The 18,112-nt window shown below is 61.6% G+C and overlaps 2 protein-coding genes across 5 annotated transcripts in view; both read left to right on the top strand.

Moving 5' to 3' along the window:
- DGKZ (diacylglycerol kinase zeta) overlaps positions 1–9,012 on the top strand; it is a 46,778-nt gene extending 37,766 nt beyond the window's left edge. For all 3 annotated transcript variants that reach the window (XM_037395168.1, XM_037395167.1, XM_037395166.1), the window contains 8 exons: positions 506–546; positions 1,151–1,341; positions 1,900–1,931; positions 2,709–2,749; positions 3,120–3,240; positions 3,774–3,810; positions 4,119–4,218; positions 6,588–9,012. In XM_037395168.1, coding sequence (XP_037251065.1) covers positions 506–546; positions 1,151–1,341; positions 1,900–1,931; positions 2,709–2,749; positions 3,120–3,240; positions 3,774–3,810; positions 4,119–4,218; positions 6,588–6,704 — 680 coding nt within the window. In that variant the 3' untranslated portion in view covers positions 6,705–9,012. The remainder of the gene's footprint in view (positions 1–505; positions 547–1,150; positions 1,342–1,899; positions 1,932–2,708; positions 2,750–3,119; positions 3,241–3,773; positions 3,811–4,118; positions 4,219–6,587) is intronic.
- Positions 9,013–12,898: 3,886 nt separating this feature from the next.
- MDK (midkine) lies at positions 12,899–18,105 on the top strand. 2 transcript variants are annotated; one of them, XM_037395790.1, is made up of 5 exons: positions 12,899–12,989; positions 16,330–16,416; positions 16,509–16,670; positions 16,777–16,938; positions 17,369–18,105. In XM_037395790.1, exons 2-5 carry the CDS (start codon positions 16,335–16,337, stop codon positions 17,392–17,394), a joined length of 432 nt encoding a protein of 143 aa, XP_037251687.1. In that variant the 5' UTR covers positions 12,899–12,989; positions 16,330–16,334; the 3' UTR covers positions 17,395–18,105. The 2 variants fall into 2 exon arrangements, with proteins under 2 accessions (XP_037251687.1, XP_037251688.1); XM_037395791.1 differs by having other exon boundaries at positions 12,920–12,989; positions 16,334–16,416.
- Positions 18,106–18,112: the final 7 nt, after the last annotated feature.

The following is an 18,112-nucleotide window of genomic DNA, read 5'->3' as shown; positions in this document are numbered from 1 at the left end:
TAGTGGTCCGTGGGACCTTACTCAGTCAGGTCAGCTGAGCTGAGCTCCCTCTCCTCCCAGTGCCCCCATTTCCCAGCACTGTGCAAGAGGCGCACCACGTTAAATCAGAGCGGTTCCTCACCTGGTGTGAGTGAATGCTGAGATGTGCACAGTGGAGCCCTGGGCTTCGTCTGCTTGGGCTAACGCTGGAGCACCTGAAAGTCCCCAGAAAGGCCACAGCATCAGCTAGGTGTGTTGGTGCCTTCCCTGTGGCTCCCTGCCAGGAGTCACTGAGGGGGAGACAGCAAGCAAAGGCATGTTGTGCAGGGGCATGGTGGTCTGTAGGTGTAAGGAGCTGCCTCGTGGGTAAAGAGAGGAGCAGGGTCCTGAAGGGAAGGGGGGTGCTGTTTGTTTTTGCGATTCACAAAATTACTGGATAGTTCACTATCACTCAGTGGTGGGAAGTGGCCGTCTCCGTTGTCTCATGCCAAGAATCACCCTGTCTCATTCTGTCCCTGTCTTGCAGCCACAACGGCCGATCGGTTCTACAGGATAGACCGCGCACAGGTGAGTGCAGCCTCGTCCTCCACCGTCATCCCCCTCAGCATCTGCCAGGAAGGTGTTTGGGTGTCCCACATTTACGCAGACCAAGAGGCAGGCTTTAGCCTTGGGGACCTGCAGGTCTTACACTGCTGCTCTGCCCTGTGGCATCCCCTGAGGGGTGGTGTGACACCTGGCCCAGGACCAGCCCCAGCACCTCCAGGTTCCTATGGAAAAGGGGGGGAAGCATGGGTGGGAGCACAGAGACTTGGGTGGGAAGCTGCCTGCAGGGCCCTGCAGCAGAGCAGGTGAGGAATAGCAGCACAGCAAGGCTGCCTAGGGGACCCACCAACTGGGGGTTATCTTAACCAGTATTAAATACTTTCCCTAATAATCTGGAGAGGAGGATGTGGAGATGAGGTGTACGGGTCATCTGCTAAGTTGGCAGGAGATAGGAAGCCTGAAAAGGACAAGGAGATGTGGAGGCTTCCCTTGCACACAGGTTGCAGGATTTTTGAGCCGGCACGGCTCTGCTGAGCGAGTGGGTGGGCTGCAAGGCGTGGGGTGTGAGGGGACGGAGCTGTGCAGAAGCACGTCTTGCTTCTGAGGAGGGCTGACCTGTGTCTTTCAGGAGCACCTCAACTATGTGACAGAGATCTCTCAGGATGAGCTCTACGTGCTGGACCCAGAGCTAGTGGTCACCCAGACTGTGAGCACCTCTCCTGCCATGCCTGACCTCGTCGACTCATCTGCCACACCCACTGGGCACCATTTTGCATTCCCTTCCTCTTCCTCCTCTCCACCCTCCTCTCCTGCCCCCAGGTGAGTCTGAAATGATAGGGACACTGGACCTCGGGGAGGATGGGCAGCAATGGGAGAGTCAGGCTTGGCTTCGCAGCATTGATCCCTGGGGCTAGATTCCAGGGGCGCTCCCTGGAGCAAGCAGGAATTCAGCGCTGAGTTAGACCAAGGGGTGAGATGCCATCCTGTCTTCTCTGTTCCTCTGCCAGCGGTGCTGGAAGCAGTGGGGCACCACCAGGTGCCTCAGCCACGGGGTCAAGCTCCAGCTCCTGGCCCATGGAGCAAAGAGTGTGGGTGTCTTTCAGCACAGCTGAGGCCAGCCTTGGGTACGGGTGAGCGATGGAGCTGGGAGCAGCGGCAGAAATGGGAGTGGGGATGGGGAGGAACACAGATCAGGGAAGAAGCAGGTGGCATGGCCGAAAGAGCAGCAAAATCCCTCGGCCTGCCTCTCCTGCTTGCTGGGGGAGTGCCATGGGCAGGCTTCTCCGCAGCCATTCCTCTCCCTGCTGTGTGCCCTTTGGGGTGACATGCAGCTTGGGGCTGGCAGGGTTAGTTACACGTTTCCTTCTTCCCTTCCAGCGCTGAGCCTGAGCACTGCCTCCCGCACAGAGGTGAGTCCTGTCACATCCCCTCCCGGGTCACTGCTTTGGGTCCCCACCACGTTTGGGGATTTTTTGGCTTGTCCTTTCCCGGGTGTGCAGGCAGGAGCCGTGCCGCCCATGTGCTGGGTGGGAGCAGGGAGCCCTGCAGTGACCCCAGGGGTGGGCAGCAGAGGCCTGACAGTGATTTGTGGAGCAGCCCAGCCAGGCGCCTGCCCGGCTGCTCCGTGCGGGAAATGATGTGGTGAGGGGTTAATCCCCGACCTGGAGCCCAGCGCCCTGGGCTGAGGTGGGGGGCTGTTTCTGCCAGGTGGCTGGTGGGAAGCGGGGAGGTGGGAACACAAGGTCAGGGGCCTCACCGAGCTGAGCAAATGGAAAGAGTTTCCTGGAGCTTGAGCAGAGCTCAGTGCCTGGAAGTGTGAGTGAGTCATGGGTGAGAGATGTCTCGGCTGGCCGCTGGCTGATGCCCAGGAGATCTGCTCCCATCACAAGTCATCCTGCCCGTGCAGAGAGGCTGCTCGCCCTGCACATGCCTCTCCCTGGGGCTGAGGTCTGGCTGTGCCCCCAGCTACGTGGTGTTCCCCTCCTACCCCTGGCTCGTTCCTTACATGCCCGAAGGTGGAGGAGCTGTGTAAAACCAAGTTAACCAAGGCGTTAGCACCTGGATGAGCTCATGCTGGACCCTCAGCTGACTCTTCCGTGCCTCTGGTGCCCAGCCCTTGGCTCTGGGATTAGATAAGCAGCCTTACTGGAGTTTTCTGACCCCAGCCCCATCTCCCTTCTTTGCAGATGACCTGATAGAAGCTGCCAAGAGTGGCAACTTTAGCAAGGTAGGCATTCCCGCTGCCCACTGCGATGAGCAGCCCGGGGTGGCTCCGGGCAGTCTCCTCCAGCCTGCTCGGCTGGCGTGCGCCTCGGGCTGTGGGAAGCCCTGCCAGCCACGCTCCGTGATTGCCCTGGAGCAGCTCCTGTCGAGGGCCTTCCTCCAGGAGTGGTGGCTGGAAACCAGGCAGGCTCCTGGCAAGAAGCCCTGTTCCTCTCCTGGGGAACGTGGAGGGAAGGGACTTGGCAGTGTGGCTGAGCTGGACAAAGCTCCCCACGAGGCCCCGAATATCCACACAACCTGGGGACATGATGCCAGGGCCTGGGGCTTGGAGTGGGGAAACGCAACTCATCCTGAGCAATCTGGCCATCCTGCAGTTCCAAGAGCTGCACCGGGCTGGAAGAGACTTGATGGTGCGAGACTCCTCGGGCCAGACCGTCCTTCACCATGCCGTCAAATCAGGGAGCAAAGACATCGTCAAATACATCATTGAGAACGGTGAGCTGGGGCCAGAGTGCCACCCTCAGCAAAGGAGCCCAGCAGCTGAAAAAGCCTGACCCTCTGCTCCGAAGGGGTGCTCCTGGGCTTAGATCCCTTCCTTCTGGGTTTGCTACACCATCCTTCTGGCATGTAGGCTTTCCCTGGCATCTGTCTGCCAGTACCAGCTTGCCCCTGTGGCTGCTGCTGCATCCTGGCAGGGATCAGCACGGCTCTGGGAAACATTTCTCAGTGTCCTGCTTCTGCCTCCAGGGCAGCTGACCTGTTGTTTTTGGCAGCTCCCACTGAAACACAGGCTGCTTTGTTTTGATTTCGATATTTTTCTGTAATGAGTCCATGACAACTCTTCCTCCCTGGGCTCAGCTGGGCTGAGATGCTGTTGCTGGCCTGAGTGCTTTGGAGGCAGGACCTTTGCAGGCAGCATGAAAACAGCAGCCCCTATGGAAAGATGTGGAGCGGGGTGGGGAGCAGGTGGGTCTGTCCCTGCCCCACAGCCAGCTCTCACCCGCCCTGCACTGTCTGTCTCTCCACAGCCCCTTCAGAAATCCTCGACGCCACGGAGGAGGAGAAGTAAGTTGCTGACTGACTTCCATTACCTGTTGGCCAGACCTTCTATGAGGTGCCCGGTCATCTGGGCACGTAATCAGCTGCTCTCATTCTAATTAACCAGCCACGGTTCCCAGCCCACTCTGGACTGACTGTCCCCAAGTCTGACTGTCCCAGTCGCACCCCCTCCTCTGCCAGGGCTGCCTGGCCGCACGCACACAACCCACGGTCAGCTCCCGCTGCCTCGGAATTGCTGTCCCTTGCTGCCACCTGTGCTGCTTGTCCCTGTTCGGGGGGGACACACCTCACATCTCCCGCTTTCTCCTCCCCAGCGGTGAAACCAGCTTGCACCAGGCTGCAGCCTTACGCCAGCGCACTATCTGCCACTACATCGTGGAGGCTGGGGCTTCGCTCATGAAGACGGACCTGCAGGTGATGACGGGAGGGCTGGCAGTGGGGCTGGCAGTGGGGCTTTCGGGGGGGGGACACCAGCGGGCTGGCAGGAGAGCGGAGCAGGGGTGCTTTGGATGGGGTCTTTGCCAGCCAGAGAGGAGCTGACGAGAAGCACCCGTGCTTGCCCAGCGGAGCCCAGCTGCAGAGGGGTTAAATCCCTCTCCTCCCCGCGCCTCTCTCCCTGTTGTTTTATTAAATTAGAAGCTAGGGGCTGGAATGTCTCATCCTTGTCTCCCCCTTCCCACCAGCCGGGGTCAGAGCAAGGACATTCTCGCTTGGAGCTCCCTCCCAGCTGCAGGGCTCCCCCCTCTCCCCTTCGGGCGGCCGTGCGGGGGGCACCGGGAGCTCCCTGGCGGGTGAAGCTGGGGGGGCAGGAGGAGGCAGTGGCAGCGCTTTCCCTGGCACGCTGAGTTCATTGAGACGTGCCTTGGTGCTGGGGAGTTGTGCCAGCCCTGGCAGAGGAGTCACACGGGGAAGGGGGCTTGAGGCTCTGTTTTGGTACGGGAGGCTCCCAGGGCCGGTGTGCGGCAGCGAGGACGTGGTCACATCTGTCTGGTGGAGGCTTGTAGCCATGGGCTGTGGTGGTGGAGGTGTAGAACAGGCCAAGAAGGTGCAGCCTGTGGGTTTGGGACACAGGGTAGGAGCCCAGCCAAGGGGTGCAAACTTGCTGGGGCCGGTGGAGCGTGGTGGCCACTTCGGACAGTGCTCAGTCCCATTGCCAGCTGCCAGGGAGGTGCTGTACAGACAATCCTGGCTCCCCGTTGCTCCTCCTTGGTCCTGGCTATCGGTTCTTGCACAGCTCCTGGAGCAGGGCTGGAGACTCAAGGGGAGAGGGCAGCTCTTGGGGGCAACAGCCTTTCTCTGCACCCAGCCCCCTCATCTGCCTGAAGAAGGGGAGCAGCCCCCAACCCGCCAGCAAGAAAGGCAGCCCTGCTCGGGCACGACGGCTGCCCCAGGGAACGGGGCTTGCATGTGCCTGTGCAAACGCGTGTCCGGGTTTGTAGCTGTCTGGGGACCCCCCTGCGCCGCTGCGGTGACCTCACCTGGGCCTCCATCACAGCCTGCCTGCACAGGCAGGAACCCACCTCCTTAGAAACTCCAGCATCAAGACCTGTAGCAGGGGTTGGGCGCGGGGTGATGGTGCATGCTGCAGCGGTGAGGGAGACCCAGCCTTATGGCCTGCCGTGCCTGAGCCCAGCCGGGTAGGGGGCCCTGGCAGCTCTGGTTTCAGGCTGCGGGCAGGCAGCCTTGCAGCAAGGCTTCTGCGGGGGGACGGGAAGGAAACTCAATTCCTCCTCTGGTTTTTTCCCTCCGCTTTGTTCAACGAGCGCTTGCTTTCGGGGGCTGTGGGGAGGAGGCTCCTGAGGAGAGCCGGCCTCATGGCACAGAGTGGTCTCTGTCCCCCCACTTCTGTGGGTGCTGGGGAACGCCTGCGGGGCATGCCCGGTCATGGGGTGTGCGTGTGAAAGAGGGGATTTCTCTGCGCGTCACACCTCTCCAGCTGTGCACGGGTGGGCTTTTATCCACAGCCACATCCCAGCCCGGCAGAGGTTCTGCATGTCTGACCATTGTTCCTGCTGGAGAAATAATGGCTGTGGGCTGCCCTGGCGTCCCCGGCACCCCGCCGCACCCCACTGCATCCCACTGTGCACCCGGGGACCAGCCGGGCAGGCTGGGCATCCCTTCCGGGGCTGGTTTTCAATGGCAGCGGCACAGAGCCAGGTTTCTGTGGCCTTTCTGAGCGGCATGGCAGAGCCCGGGCGCTTGGCAAGGAGGAGCGAGGAGCCAGGGGGAGGGAAGGGGGAGAGGAGACGGAGCTGGGAGCTGTTAACAGATTTGCTTTTTATGGAGTGCGGGAGTTCATTAGTGGACACAGTCCAGATGGCTGCAATAAGCTGGTGAAATGTGAGCCTCCACCGGGAGCCCGGAGCGCTGGCCAGGCTGCGAGGGAAGGGGGGTTGGTATTCCCGGGCATTCCCCAGACATACCCCTCATTCCTCACCCTCTCCTGCCTGCCTCCCCGGCACCAGGTAGGAGCAGGTCATGGGGACCAACCTTTGCCTCCTCTCGAGGGGTGACAGTCAGGGCCAGTCTTGGTCCTGGACAGTGCAACGGGGCTGATGGCCCTTCAGGGGTCAGCTTCCAGCCCTGCAGCAAAGTCAGGCTCCTCGGGAGCACGCTTTCACTCTGTGGTGAGCACATGGGCATTTGGCTACCACCCGCCTCAGGGTTCTGCTGGACCCAGCTGCAGCCACCTTTTTGGTGGGGGAATTGGGGGCACCTTTGGGTGCCAAGGCAGCGTTGAGGTAGTGCTCAGCACTCTGACATCTTTTGCTTCCCGTATGCAGGGAGACACCCCCAAGCACCGGGCTGAGAAAGCCAACGACCCTGACTTAGCTGCCTACCTCGAGAACCGACAGCACTACCAGATGATCCAGCGGGAGGACCAGGAGACAGCTGTGTAGTGCTCGGCGTGCCTTAGCCCAAGCCAGCTCGGGCAGGGTGAGGACAGGACGATGCCAACTGGCAGAGCTGTGAGTCTGGCTCAGCCCTCCCTAGATGTCAACCTGGTCCCTGGAGGAGATGGAGACAGCAGAGTTCTGCCCCAGGCTGGGCTGGGACTCTGTTTATGAGGACAGTGGGTATTTGGGACTTGAAGCCTGGCTCTTTGTGTCTGTGTCTCCCTTCACCCCTCGGCCACCACGTTCCCTGCCCTTGGATGGGCTCCATCCCGCAGATCTGCCAGGGCAGGCCAGGCTGAAGCTCCTTGTCACCCTTGTGCACGGGAGTGATGCCATTGCCTCTCCATAGGCTCCTACCGATGATCCTTGTGGGATATCGTTGCTTGCCCCTCCCCTGCCAGAAGTGCCCTCCTTTAGATGCTTGGCTAGGTTCGTCCTGTCCTCCTCCCCTGTCTGGCACAGCTGCGGGAGGCACAGGCTGTGCGGGCAGAGGCCGTGAGCCTCAGACTGCCACAAGGAAAATACCATGACTTACTGCCTCGTCCTCCCTCCCAGCAGCTTGGGGCTGCCCTGAGTCTCTGTGTTGCCCTGCGGGGGCTTTCTGCAGCAGAAGAGAAGTCCCTCGCACACCCAGGCTTTCCTTGGAGCATCTGGGACTGGTGCAGCTGGAAGCAGGGCAGCTGCTGCCCTCCTGGTTGCTCTAGTGCTCAGCCAGCCAGCAGCCTGGCCCAGGGCAGGGATGGCAAGGAGGAAGGCTACCGAGCCCTTGCACCACCCTTCCCTCGCAGGGCTGGATGGGGCAGCCTGCACACCCAGTGACTGCTGGGCATCTCTTCGCGAGCCTGCTGCAGCACGTAGCCTTGGTGGAGAGCTGCGCTTGGCCTGGGCGGTGGCTGCGGTGGAGCCTGTTACATTTCCCAGATGCTGACTTGAACGTGGCTGCCCTCCCCGCTTCAACCCCCCCTGCTGATGCTAGATATTGCACTGGGCTGGAGGAGCAGTGCTGGGGGCAGTGCTGCTGTCAGGGATTCCTCCCATGCCCCCCAGCCTGTCAACATCCATCCTCTGAGTCCGACTCCTGCTGTCGCCGCAAAGTGGACACAGGGCTTTGCAGGGAAAACTTGGGAGCACACCTAGCCCAGACACAAGCTCCCTGGATGGGATGCCAGCTCATCCTCTCCAGTTTTAGCAGAAAGAGGGATTTGGATGCTTAGGGAGCATTAGGGCTTCCAGCCCCAAGTTGCAATGGGATGGCATTTCACCTGCCACTTTGCCATGGGGCGCGAGGCACCATGACCCGTCTCCCCTGCAGATGCTGTGGGTGCTGAGTGTGTGCAGAGGCATCGAGCCAGCCCTTCAGCAAGGCTTTCGCAGAACTGGCAGTGTCTGGGACCAGGAGGTGCCAGAAGAGGGGGAGAGCTCACAGCTTTGTGCCTTGCAGACCTGCTTGGCACCTTTGGGTGGGCGGTGGGCATGGAACAGGTTGCAGTTTGGGTCCCAGGAGAGGGTGCTACTGCTGCATGTATGGTCCCACCTGCCCTCACACCCAGCTGCGCCTGCTGGGCAGTGCTGGGTGGTGTCATTTGAATCCCTCCTGATACCAACACCAAAAAAAGGGTATGAGGATGACAAAGCACCAGAATACTCTTCAAGTTTTTTGGCTGGGGGGGACACATTTTCCTTGGAGGCTGGGGCATGCTGTGGTGGGGAGCTGAGGTGCAGTGCAGGGGGCCAGGGGCCAGCGGCAGCATTGACAGTTAACAACAGCACCCCGATGTCTTCAGAGCTGGGATGCTCCAGCAGCACCCGAAGTTCCTATCAGCACTGCTCACAGACCACCAACAGACAAGGCACTGTCGTCTTCTCAGAGGTCCAAACTGCTGCCTCGCCAGCTGGGATGCCCAGCCCGGCCCGGAGGCATTTACAACCCCAGCTTCCCTCTTTCTGCCCAGTTTTGTATCTTCCCTTATAGTTTTTGTACAGGTAGTTGAGAGACACACTGTCCCCTTCCCCGCCTGGCCCCTCCGTGTGCGCGTGAGCTGAGTTGCTGTGCAATTCCAAGCCTGGCTTGTATTTCGGCGAAGGCGGAGGGGGTGTTGGTCACCCTGCCTGCTGAGGGCAGGGGTTCTGTGCAATACCTGGGTCTGTGTTTCCTAGACGCTGTTGTAGGATTGTATTTTTGTAACTCTGTGAGGGTGCCGGCTCCAGCAGGCCCAGGGCCTGGCACGAGCCTGTGTTCCCGTTGCTTTCTGACTTGGACTGTTTGGATGTTGTTGTTTCTTGCCATTGAAATAAAGAGATGGATGTTTTAGTTCCTGTCTCCTGCTGCATCTGCAAGAATGTGGTGCACCAGTGATGTCCCGTGCAGTGTGAGTGAGGTTGTGCCCCGAGGCTTCTGCGCCTGTCCTAACTGGGGGGGTCTCTTGGGAGTTCCCTGCCGAGCCAGGTCCTTGCCTGCTTCCCTGCACAACATCCCTCTGGGACAGCTGCTGGGTACAGGGTCTTTGTCCTGAGGGACCTTCTCCCTTAATTCTGTGGCATGCATTGGTATTCGGTGTAACGTACAACAGGGAGAAAGCCTGCTGCCATCCCAGGTGATCCAGAAAGGCTCGGAAGCGCGAGGCAGGAGCTGGCAGCCTGCTGTTGCTGCCCCACTCCGGAGCGGCAGCCCTGCCCTGCCCTTTGTAGTCACATGGCTGTCGGTGGGTACCACAGCAGCCTCCAGCCTCCAGATTTCTAAATGTTTTTATCGGCTATTGTTTTGGTTGTTGGGGTTTTTTGTGTGTTGAGCTGTCCCCAGCCACGCCGCTCTGCAGGGCACAAGCCTGCTTGGGGGCTCTTCTCGTTCGTTCCCAGCTTCAGAGGGGGGCCTTGCGGTCCTGTCTCCAGTGCTGAGGGCTGGGATTATCTGCACTGCTCTGGCATGAGGACTACTCTCCAATTACAAAAGCAGAGGATTAGGGACACTTCTTCCAGCCCCAGACGGGTAAGGATAACTGCAGCCGACTCCATCTCTCCGGCAGAGTTTTCTTTGCGAATGAGAGGTAATCGCTCTGGCTGGCGGTGGCTGATGAGGGAGCCGGAGATGGACGCGGTGGCTGATGAGGATCTATACTCATACCTTAAACTTGGATTCCTGAGGGCAGCCTGGCAGCCTGCCTGTTGCTGCTGCCGCCTCCTCTCCACCCGGAGAAGCAGCCTCCTTCCCCGGCTGCGCTGTCCCTTCCACCCCCCACCCCCCCCATCCCCCCCCCCGTGCCTCCCTTTCATCACCTTCAGCCTTTCAGCTCCTGCCCAGAGCTAACAGTGGGGGTCTGTAGCTGGTGTAAGGCACACTGAATTGTCCCAGCCTCCCTGGGCTGCAGGGACCAGGCGTACGTGTGACTGGGAGGAGGGAGCGTGCTCCACTTCAGTGCCCAGATCCCGGCGCGTTGGCGCTTGGCCCGTGTTTTGGCAGAGGCGAGGAGCATCAGTAACCATAGCAATGAGAGTTTTCCAGCCGTCCTGGTGTCAAATTTATGGTGGGGGAGAGAAGTGGTCCCAAAATATGATCACTGTGGATCACTGTGATGCAGGGTGTTAGGAAAGGCACAGTCAGTGAGCCCTGCCCTCCTCTCTTTAAGGGCCTCAGCATCCCTCCTTTCAGCCGGGTGTCGGGGGCCCAGAGGTCAGTCTGGCCTCCTGTGGGATGGAAACACGTGGGATGGGAACCTGGGGAGGTATGCACAGGGTGCACACATGAAAGAAGCCTGTGCAAGCCCAGCCTGAGTTAAACAGAGTGACAGCCATTGGCCCGGTTAATGATTACCTGCCACACGGCCGCCTCTGCAAGTCTGAACAAGGAACACATCCCCCCCGCCCCACACAGCTGTGTCCCTGCGCTGGCACTGCCGCACCGTGCACTAACAGTGCCCCAAGGACCAGGCTTCAAAAGGAGATGGAAAATGCGGAGCTGACATGCCATGAATTATCTCGTGACGTTTTTAGAGGTAAAAAACTCGAGTTAAGCAATTGCAGGGGAATGCACCTGGGTTGGTCATGCTCCCTCTCTTCCCTCCTTCCCTCGGGATGAGGCCCCTTTCTGCAAACACCGCCTTCTGCTGCTTGTTTGAGCTGGGGAAGGAGCCATTCCCCCCTCCATCCTTCAGAAAGAGCCTGAAGGGACCAAGCACAGCCACTGATGAGATGTGCACCAATGCATCTCTGCTGTCGCATGCGGCCAGCACCTGCCTCCTGGTCCCCAGCGCAAGGAGGCAACAGGAGGGGAAGAGAAATGTCACCCCTGGAAACAGAGGAAGGGGTGAAAATTTCTACAGGGCTTTGCCATTCATCCCTTGGGCTGCTTTGTCCTGGGGACCCCACTGGGGTCTCTGGCCCCTGGGCAGGGGTGGGTGAAGAGCAGTGGCTCTTGCCCCACACCTGGCTTTCCCAGCTCCACCAGGCACTGGTTTGCTCACCTCAGCCCCGTAACTCAGCCGTGGAAACCTGGGGCTGCTGAACCCCAGCCAAAAGCAGCACACCCGGACCCTTCCCCTTCCTTTTGTCCCTGAGCCTGTCTCAGCAGCTTGCTTCAGCTGGGATTTAAAGGCCTGGTGACGGGGGACTATCGGCTTTGCCACCTGTCCACCTGTTGGGACCCATTTCTGCACCCTGTGCCAAGAGGTCCAGCCCGGCACACCCAGACCCCTCAGCACCCAGAGCAGCACCCGTTACTGTGTGTGCAGCACACAGGGCAGATGGCATGTTCCCCTGGTTGCCAGCCCTTCTCCAAACCTCTTCAGATGTTCAAGAAACTGCCGGCAGGGTGCCAGCTAAATGCGGGAAACCTTCAGAAAGCCATTCGTGGTTGTGAAGCAGCTCATAAAAAACAGGGCCTCCCCCTCTCCTACAACCCCACCTGTGGCAGCCTTGCTCTCAGCAGCCTTCTTCCAGGGTAAGAGGTGGAAAAATGGCTCAGTTCCCCACCACAGCCCCATTCTTCTGGCATGACGCTTGCCTTTCTGGCTGGTAACACCAGAAGAGAGTTGGCTTGGCCTCTGCCTTGCCTTACCTCCTCAGAAAAGGTGAGGGGCAGGGGTGGGGGGTGGTAGGGAATGGTGGGTGATAGGGAGAAGGGAGCAGGCATTTCTGCAAGGTCCTTTGCATCCCCAAGTGCTGGTTTGATCTTTCATTGCTGCTTGGTACAGGGAGATGGGCTGCAGCATGGCTGAGCTAGGGACGGGCACCGGGGCCAGCATGAAAGTGATGTGCTGCTTTGGTGTGGAGCAGGCTACCCCCTGCCCGCCACCCCCCCCACCCCCCCCCAGTGTAGCTGGGGCAGAGCATGTGGAAAAGGGTGAAAAGGGCCGGAACCATGGCAGGTTGGTCCATCAAAGCCTTGATGGGGAAGGAGGCATCCACGGAGCTGGTGGAGACACAGGGCAGTTCCCTTCACTCCATCCAGCCCCAGGGGCCATCTTCCAGTGGGTCTCAGAGCAGCAGACCCATGGGACCCCCTGCCCGGCTGTTTATGGAACCCCCAAGCGACCGGCGCGGGCGGGCAGTGCCCCCCGAGCCCCCAGCCCCATCCCCCCCCGCAGGCTCTCCCCGCAGGCTGCACCATGGCCCCGCAGAAGGAGCCTCCCCAGCCGCTCTGGGCAGCCCGGCCCAGCGCCCCGCCACCCGCCAGGGACACACGTTCTCCCTCCTGCTCAGAGGGAACCGGCCGTGTGGCGGTTTGTGCCCGGTGCCCCTCGTCCCGCCGCTGGGCACCGCTGGGAAGAGCCTGGCCCCGTCCCCTGGGCACCCGCCCGGGGATACCTGCAGCCATGGGTGACATCCCCTCTCGGCTGCTCCTCTCCAGGCTGAACAGCCCCCGCCCGCTCAGCCCTTCCTCCCCGGGGAGATGCTCCAGCCCCTCACCCCCTTCGCAGCCCTGCAGCCACCCGGGGCTGATGTCGGGGTGCGCAGCCAGCCGGACCCCCCTGCTCTGCAGAGCCCCCCAAGAGGCAGAGCCCGGAGGCAGAAGGTGAGGCAGGTGGACACGGGGCCGTGCCCCCCACCCTCCCGGGCTGAGCTGGGGGGGCCGCCTGCCCCCCCGGGGCCGTCCCTCCGCCGGCCGGCCGGCCTGCCTTTGTGCCTGGCCGGGGGTGGGCAGGCAGGGGAGGAGCCTGCGGAAAGTTTTGGGCTAAAAAACCACCTTTTTGCTGCCAGCCGAGCCCGACGTCAGGGGCCGCTGTGCGCTGCGCGGGGCTCCGCACGCGGCCGCCACACAAAGGCAGCAGCTCCGCTCCGCGCACCGCTCCGCAGGTGAGTGGCGGGGACCCCCCGGACACCCCCCGCCCCCCGAACTAGGGGTCGGACCCCCACTCCAAGCCCCCGCGGATGGTGGGGCCGCCCGCCCGACGCCACGGGGACGGGCGCCTGGCTGGGGAGGCGGCGGTAACGCGGGCGGAGGGCTCCCCGGCGGGGCGAGGGGCTTTGCTGGGGCGGGGGGCGGTGCATGGTCGAGTCTGGGGGGGAGCCCCCCACCCCGGGTGCGGGCTCGCCTGCCAGGAGCCAGGGAAGTGCCTGGAGGTGCAGGAGGGCTGGGGTTTGGAGGCAGGCGGGACTCCTGCGGAGCAGGCAGGGCTTGAGGCAGTGGCTCGGGATCTCAGTGCCCCCCACCCTGGGGGGCCACCCCCACCGGTTCGGGGAGGGCTCAGGTGGGGCGAGATGCGCCGGCCGGGGCCCGGCACCGCCAGCCCCGCCGGGGGGCGAGTCCGGGGGGGGGGAGAGGTGGGAGGGGAGGGGGCTGCGCTGGGGTCCCGGCACAGCAGCTGCCCGGGGGAGGGAGCAGGGGGTGGCAGCGTGGGAATGTGCCCCGCGATGCGCAGGCAGGACACCCGGCAGCCCCTTTCCTCCAGTAGCACCTTCTCCTCACTGCCAGGCGAAGGTGAGACCTCCTGCTGGAGAGCCCCCCAGCACCCCGCTCCCCTCCAGCAGAGCTTCCCGGTGAGGCAGAGCTCAGCCCCCCCCCCTCCTGGCAGCCGGCGGTCCCTGGGCGCCCCGGGCCAGGGGCTCCCCAAGCGCTGGGCTCGCTGCCCGGAGGCGGGGAGCTCAGTGAGGCAGGGAGGGCAGCGGTCCTGCGCCCACCTCTGCCAGGGCCAGCTGCAGGCGGAGCCCAGCCGAGGGGTCCCGCTGCTGGAAGAGGGGGTGCCGGCGGGCTGCCGGCCCAGCAGCTGCCCCGCTCCCGGGAGAGCATCGGGGCGGCGGCGAGGGGACAGGATCTGGGGAGGGTGGTGTGACCCCCACATTTGCTGGTGGCATCGCCTGGCCCCGAGCAGTGTCCGGAGAGGGGTCTGAGCCCCTTGCAGCGCTGGGTATTTGGGCTTTGCTTCACCACCACCAGGCGATTATTTTATTTTTTTTTATAGAGCTGATCCTAGATTATTCAAACCCGGGGCAGCTAGAGGTGCAGGGGGAAGGGGAAACAGGGACTGCCATGGTGTGGCCAAGCTCCAGGCTGCTCCGCTCGTGCAGCCCGTTCCTGGGAGAGACCAACGCGATGAGAGCCAGCCGGGATCTGAGCAGGAGAGGAGCCAGGCACCACAGGGATGCGGGAGGAGCTGGGCTGTGCGAACACGCCTGAAGGCGCTGGCAGCCCAGCCAGAGCAGCTCTTGTTTGACTGGCAAGGAAGGGACCAGGCTGCTTGGAAAACGAGCTGGAAAACTGCACTGCCGAGTCCTTTCTGAAAGTTTTAGGATGAGCCACAGCTGAGGATCACTGCAGACCTTTGCCTGGGGGATGTGATGTGCTGGGCAGAGCCTGGGAGCAGATTCAGGAGTTCCTGGGGCTGTAGCTGGGCTGCCCCTTGGAGCCTCCCCTCCCACATCCCTGGGTGGGTGATCCCGGTACCCCTGCCGTGGGGAGCAGAGGGTGTCTGTGCCTGGAGGGAGGCAGGGGTGAGCATGGCAGCTGGGGCTGTCTGCCCTGGGCACTCGGGCTGCGTCCATGGCACCTGGGCTGGGAGGTGGGTGCGGGAGCACAGGGAAATGGTCTGCAGCAGAGGGTGGAAGTTTGCAGAGCACCCGAAATCAGGGGGATGCTGTGTGGGCATCAGAGGTGCCACCCCATAAGAGCTGCTGCAGGAAGTGGGACGGGAGGACCTGTAACTCTGCTCAGCTCTAGCCTTGCCATCGGTAACTGGCCCATCCGGGCTGAGCTCTTGCCCCCTTTGAAGGCAGCTGGGTGGGAGCAGGCCTGAGCCGTGCCGTGCTCGGCAGGATGGCTACCAGCCGGACTGGGCGAGGGGGAAGGCAGCTCGCACCCCCTTGGCTGCGCCTTCAGCCAGCTGGGGTGTGTAATTCCCTGTGACAGCTCAATGCAGAGCGAAGCCAGCAGCTTCGTGGCAGTGGACGCATGAAAGGTGAGTGTGCTGGAGCCTGAATAATGCGGAGAGCTGCTCTCTCCGAACTGGCAGCCTGGGGGTGAGAGGGAATGCTGACCCCGGGCTCTTCCCTGCACTGACATCCCCCAGGGCACGAGGTGCATCCTTACCTCTACAGCCTGGTCCCACCAAGCCCATCGTGAACCCAGGGCAGGGGTGATGTATTTGCTGACTGGCTGCTGCCACGCAGATACGGGTGTCATCCTAAAATGCTTTGGGGGAGCAGGGAAGGGGCCGCCAGACTTGAGGTGTCAGCTCTGCATGGCTGTACTCCTGCCAGGAGCAGGAGCTGGGACCCCAGTGTCGGCAGCAGCATCCCACAGATGCTCACGGTGGCAGCTGGAGGGGAGCCATCACCCAGCCCAAGGCCACCGTGGTGGTGTGGGCAAGGCCCTGGGCGCTGCACCCTTGTGTGTGTGCACCCTCGTCCCCAACCTGCTCCCAGGTGCATGCACCCCCTCCCCGTGCATGCACGGGTGCTGTGCCGGTGGATGTGGTGCCAGCAGTGGGCGCAGCTCTCCCGCTCCATCTCTCCAACTTGTTCCCACGCTGTGGGGCCTTTATGTATTTTTTTTTTTTTAGTGTTTAATCCACTGGTTTAGCTCTCAGACCCCTCATGGCAGCGGGTTTGTTTTTGCTAGGCTTTTTTCTTTCCCTCCCTGGATTCCTCTGGAGCTGGAGAAAGGTACCATGGCAGCTGCCTTCCCGTGGCCCCGGGGCTCTTTGGTGCGGGGTGGCAGCCTGCTGCGTGCTGGATAAAGGAGCCACGGAGAAATACAGGGGGGTAGGGCCTGGGGACCAGCACTGGGAAGCAGCATGCCAATGGGAGCTGCTTTGCTTTCCAGGCGCAGGCAGCTGAGGCAGCCTGGTGCTGGGTGCACCCAACCAAAGAGCCTTCCCCAGCTGCTGTGTAGGGTGCGGGGGTCCCCGCAGAGCCTTGCAGCCACACGCAAGGCAATGGGTGCCTGCAGGGATGGGAACAAGCTCCCAGCCCAACAGCTCCCTGTTCAGAGGCAGTTGCTGAGATACACAATTAACCTTCCTGATACAACTAACACATGTGGTGTAACGGGTGGCAACAAGCAGGGCATGGGGGTGTACATGCATGTGTGCAACAGAGGCAGCTGCCATCTCGCTCCCGGACAGGCTGCCTGCAGCCCACCATGCCCCCTCCTCACTGCCCCAAATCCCACCCGCCTCACCCTCTCCCTCCTCCCCAGGCAGGATGCAGGTCCGGGGCTTCCTCCTCCTCCTCTTGGCGCTGATCCTGCTGGCTGCCACCGCCGAGGCTGGCAAAAACAAGAAAGGTGAGGGGCTGCCTGGGGCAGGGGGCCGGGGGGCAGCTCAGGGCGTGCTCCTGTGTCCCTGCAGTGAGCACCCACTCTGCCTTCCCTCGCAGAGAAGGCTAAGAAGGACGGCTCCAAGTGCGAGGACTGGCGCTGGGGACCCTGCGTCCCCAACAGCAAGGACTGTGGCCTGGGCTACCGTGAGGGAACTTGCAAAGACGAGAGTAAGAAGCTCAAGTGCAAGATCCCCTGCAACTGGAAGAAGAAGTTTGGAGGTGGGTGCGTGGCGGCGGTGGCTGGGGACCACCCTGGGCTGGGTGGCTGGTGCTGGGGACCACGCCGGGTGCTGGCCAGCTCTGATGCCTCTCCCCTCCCTCCCAGCTGACTGCAAGTACAAATTTGAGAGCTGGGGGGGATGTAGCGCTCAGACTGGTGTGAAAACTCGCTCCGGCATCCTGAAGAAAGCCCTGTACAATGCCCAATGTGAGGAGATTGTCTATGTGACCAAGCCCTGCTCTTCCAAGATCAAATCGAAGTCCAAAGGTCAGTTCCCACCACTCCTGTCCCCAGAAGGTTTCCACTGGCACCCTGGGCAGGGGCTTTCCAGGGGTAGCTTGGCCTGCTGGGGTTGGGCTTTGCTGGTGGTGTGGGAGGTCACACAGTATGCTCTCCCCTCTGCATCAGCACATGCGACAGCCCCGAAGTCCAGTTGCTGGCTGGGTGGGATGCAGGTGCTGCTAGGAAAAACCTTGGTGTCCCCCCCTAAGTCACTGCTAGCTCCACTGGGATGAGGATTTCCCCCTCTCCTCAGTGGGGCTGGTGTAAAGCGTGGCTTTGCATGGTGCGGGTAGGCTGCCTGCAGGGATGCAGGCCCTGCGCCGTGCTGGCTGCACTTCTGCCACGGCAGCGTCTGGGGGCTCGGTGGGCTGCAGCAGATGCACTAACCCTTGTCTCCTCTGTTTCTCGGATGCAGCAAAGAAGGGCAAGGGGAAGGACTAGAGCGGGAAGCCAGCATCCTCCTTGGCCCCTCAACACGGTGCCTATGGGGCTGGATGCCCAGCTGCAGCCGGCCCATGCTCCAGTCTTCCTCCTCCTCCTCCTCCTCTCCTTCCTCCTTTCGATGACCTCCTCTTTCACTGAGATGCCTTGTTTTAATCACTAGTGTTGTAGAGAGCAAACCCACCCGCCCTGCAGGAGGTACTGCCCTGCTCCCTGCCACTGCTGCCAGTGCATCCCACTCGCCTCCTTTCAGCTGGTGTCCTAGGTTTGCTGGGATGCGCCTGGAGAGCTGGGATGAGACCGCAACTTTTTTCCATCCTCTGACACAGATGTGTCTTTAGCACGTCCTTTGGCAAGCCCAGGACCCTCCTCACTCATCTACCGGGTACTGGTGCTGGAGGGAAGGGCTGAGTGTTGAATGCCTGAGTAACCCCATCACTCTCGCCCCTTACTTACGTGAGGACTGCCCTCAGCTCTTCCAGCATCCCTTCAGCCAGGGCATGACTTCCCTGCAGCAGCTGGGGGAAACAAATCCACTGCCCCCAGGAACCACCACATCCCCTCTCCATCACTTCTCACCACATGTGTCCATGCTGGGGCTGTAGCCCCTCTGCCTTCAACACGCTGACACCGGTGCTGGGTGGGAGCTCTCACTTCTTTTGGAAAATGGGGTTTGTTTTATTTTCCAATAAAAATCTTTTTAAAAAACCCTGTCGGA

The sequence above is a fragment of the Falco rusticolus genome, chromosome 7 (genome assembly GCF_015220075.1).
Source record: "Falco rusticolus isolate bFalRus1 chromosome 7, bFalRus1.pri, whole genome shotgun sequence".
Classification (NCBI taxonomy): domain Eukaryota; kingdom Metazoa; phylum Chordata; class Aves; order Falconiformes; family Falconidae; genus Falco; species Falco rusticolus.
The sequence above is the reverse complement of the archived record's forward strand: the minus strand, read 5'-3'. Positions and strand labels throughout refer to the sequence as shown.

Bases quoted from the DNA above. Each gene is read 5' to 3' on its own strand.
- MDK (XM_037395790.1), top strand. From the start codon at position 16,335: ATGCAGGTCCGGGGCTTCCTCCTCCTCCTCTTGGCGCTGATCCTGCTG. The intron at 16,671-16,776 runs GTGGGTGCGTGG...CCTCCCTCCCAG, and splicing joins CTGGAAGAAGAAGTTTGGAG to CTGACTGCAAGTACAAATTT. The intron at 16,939-17,368 runs GTCAGTTCCCAC...TCTCGGATGCAG, and splicing joins GATCAAATCGAAGTCCAAAG to CAAAGAAGGGCAAGGGGAAG.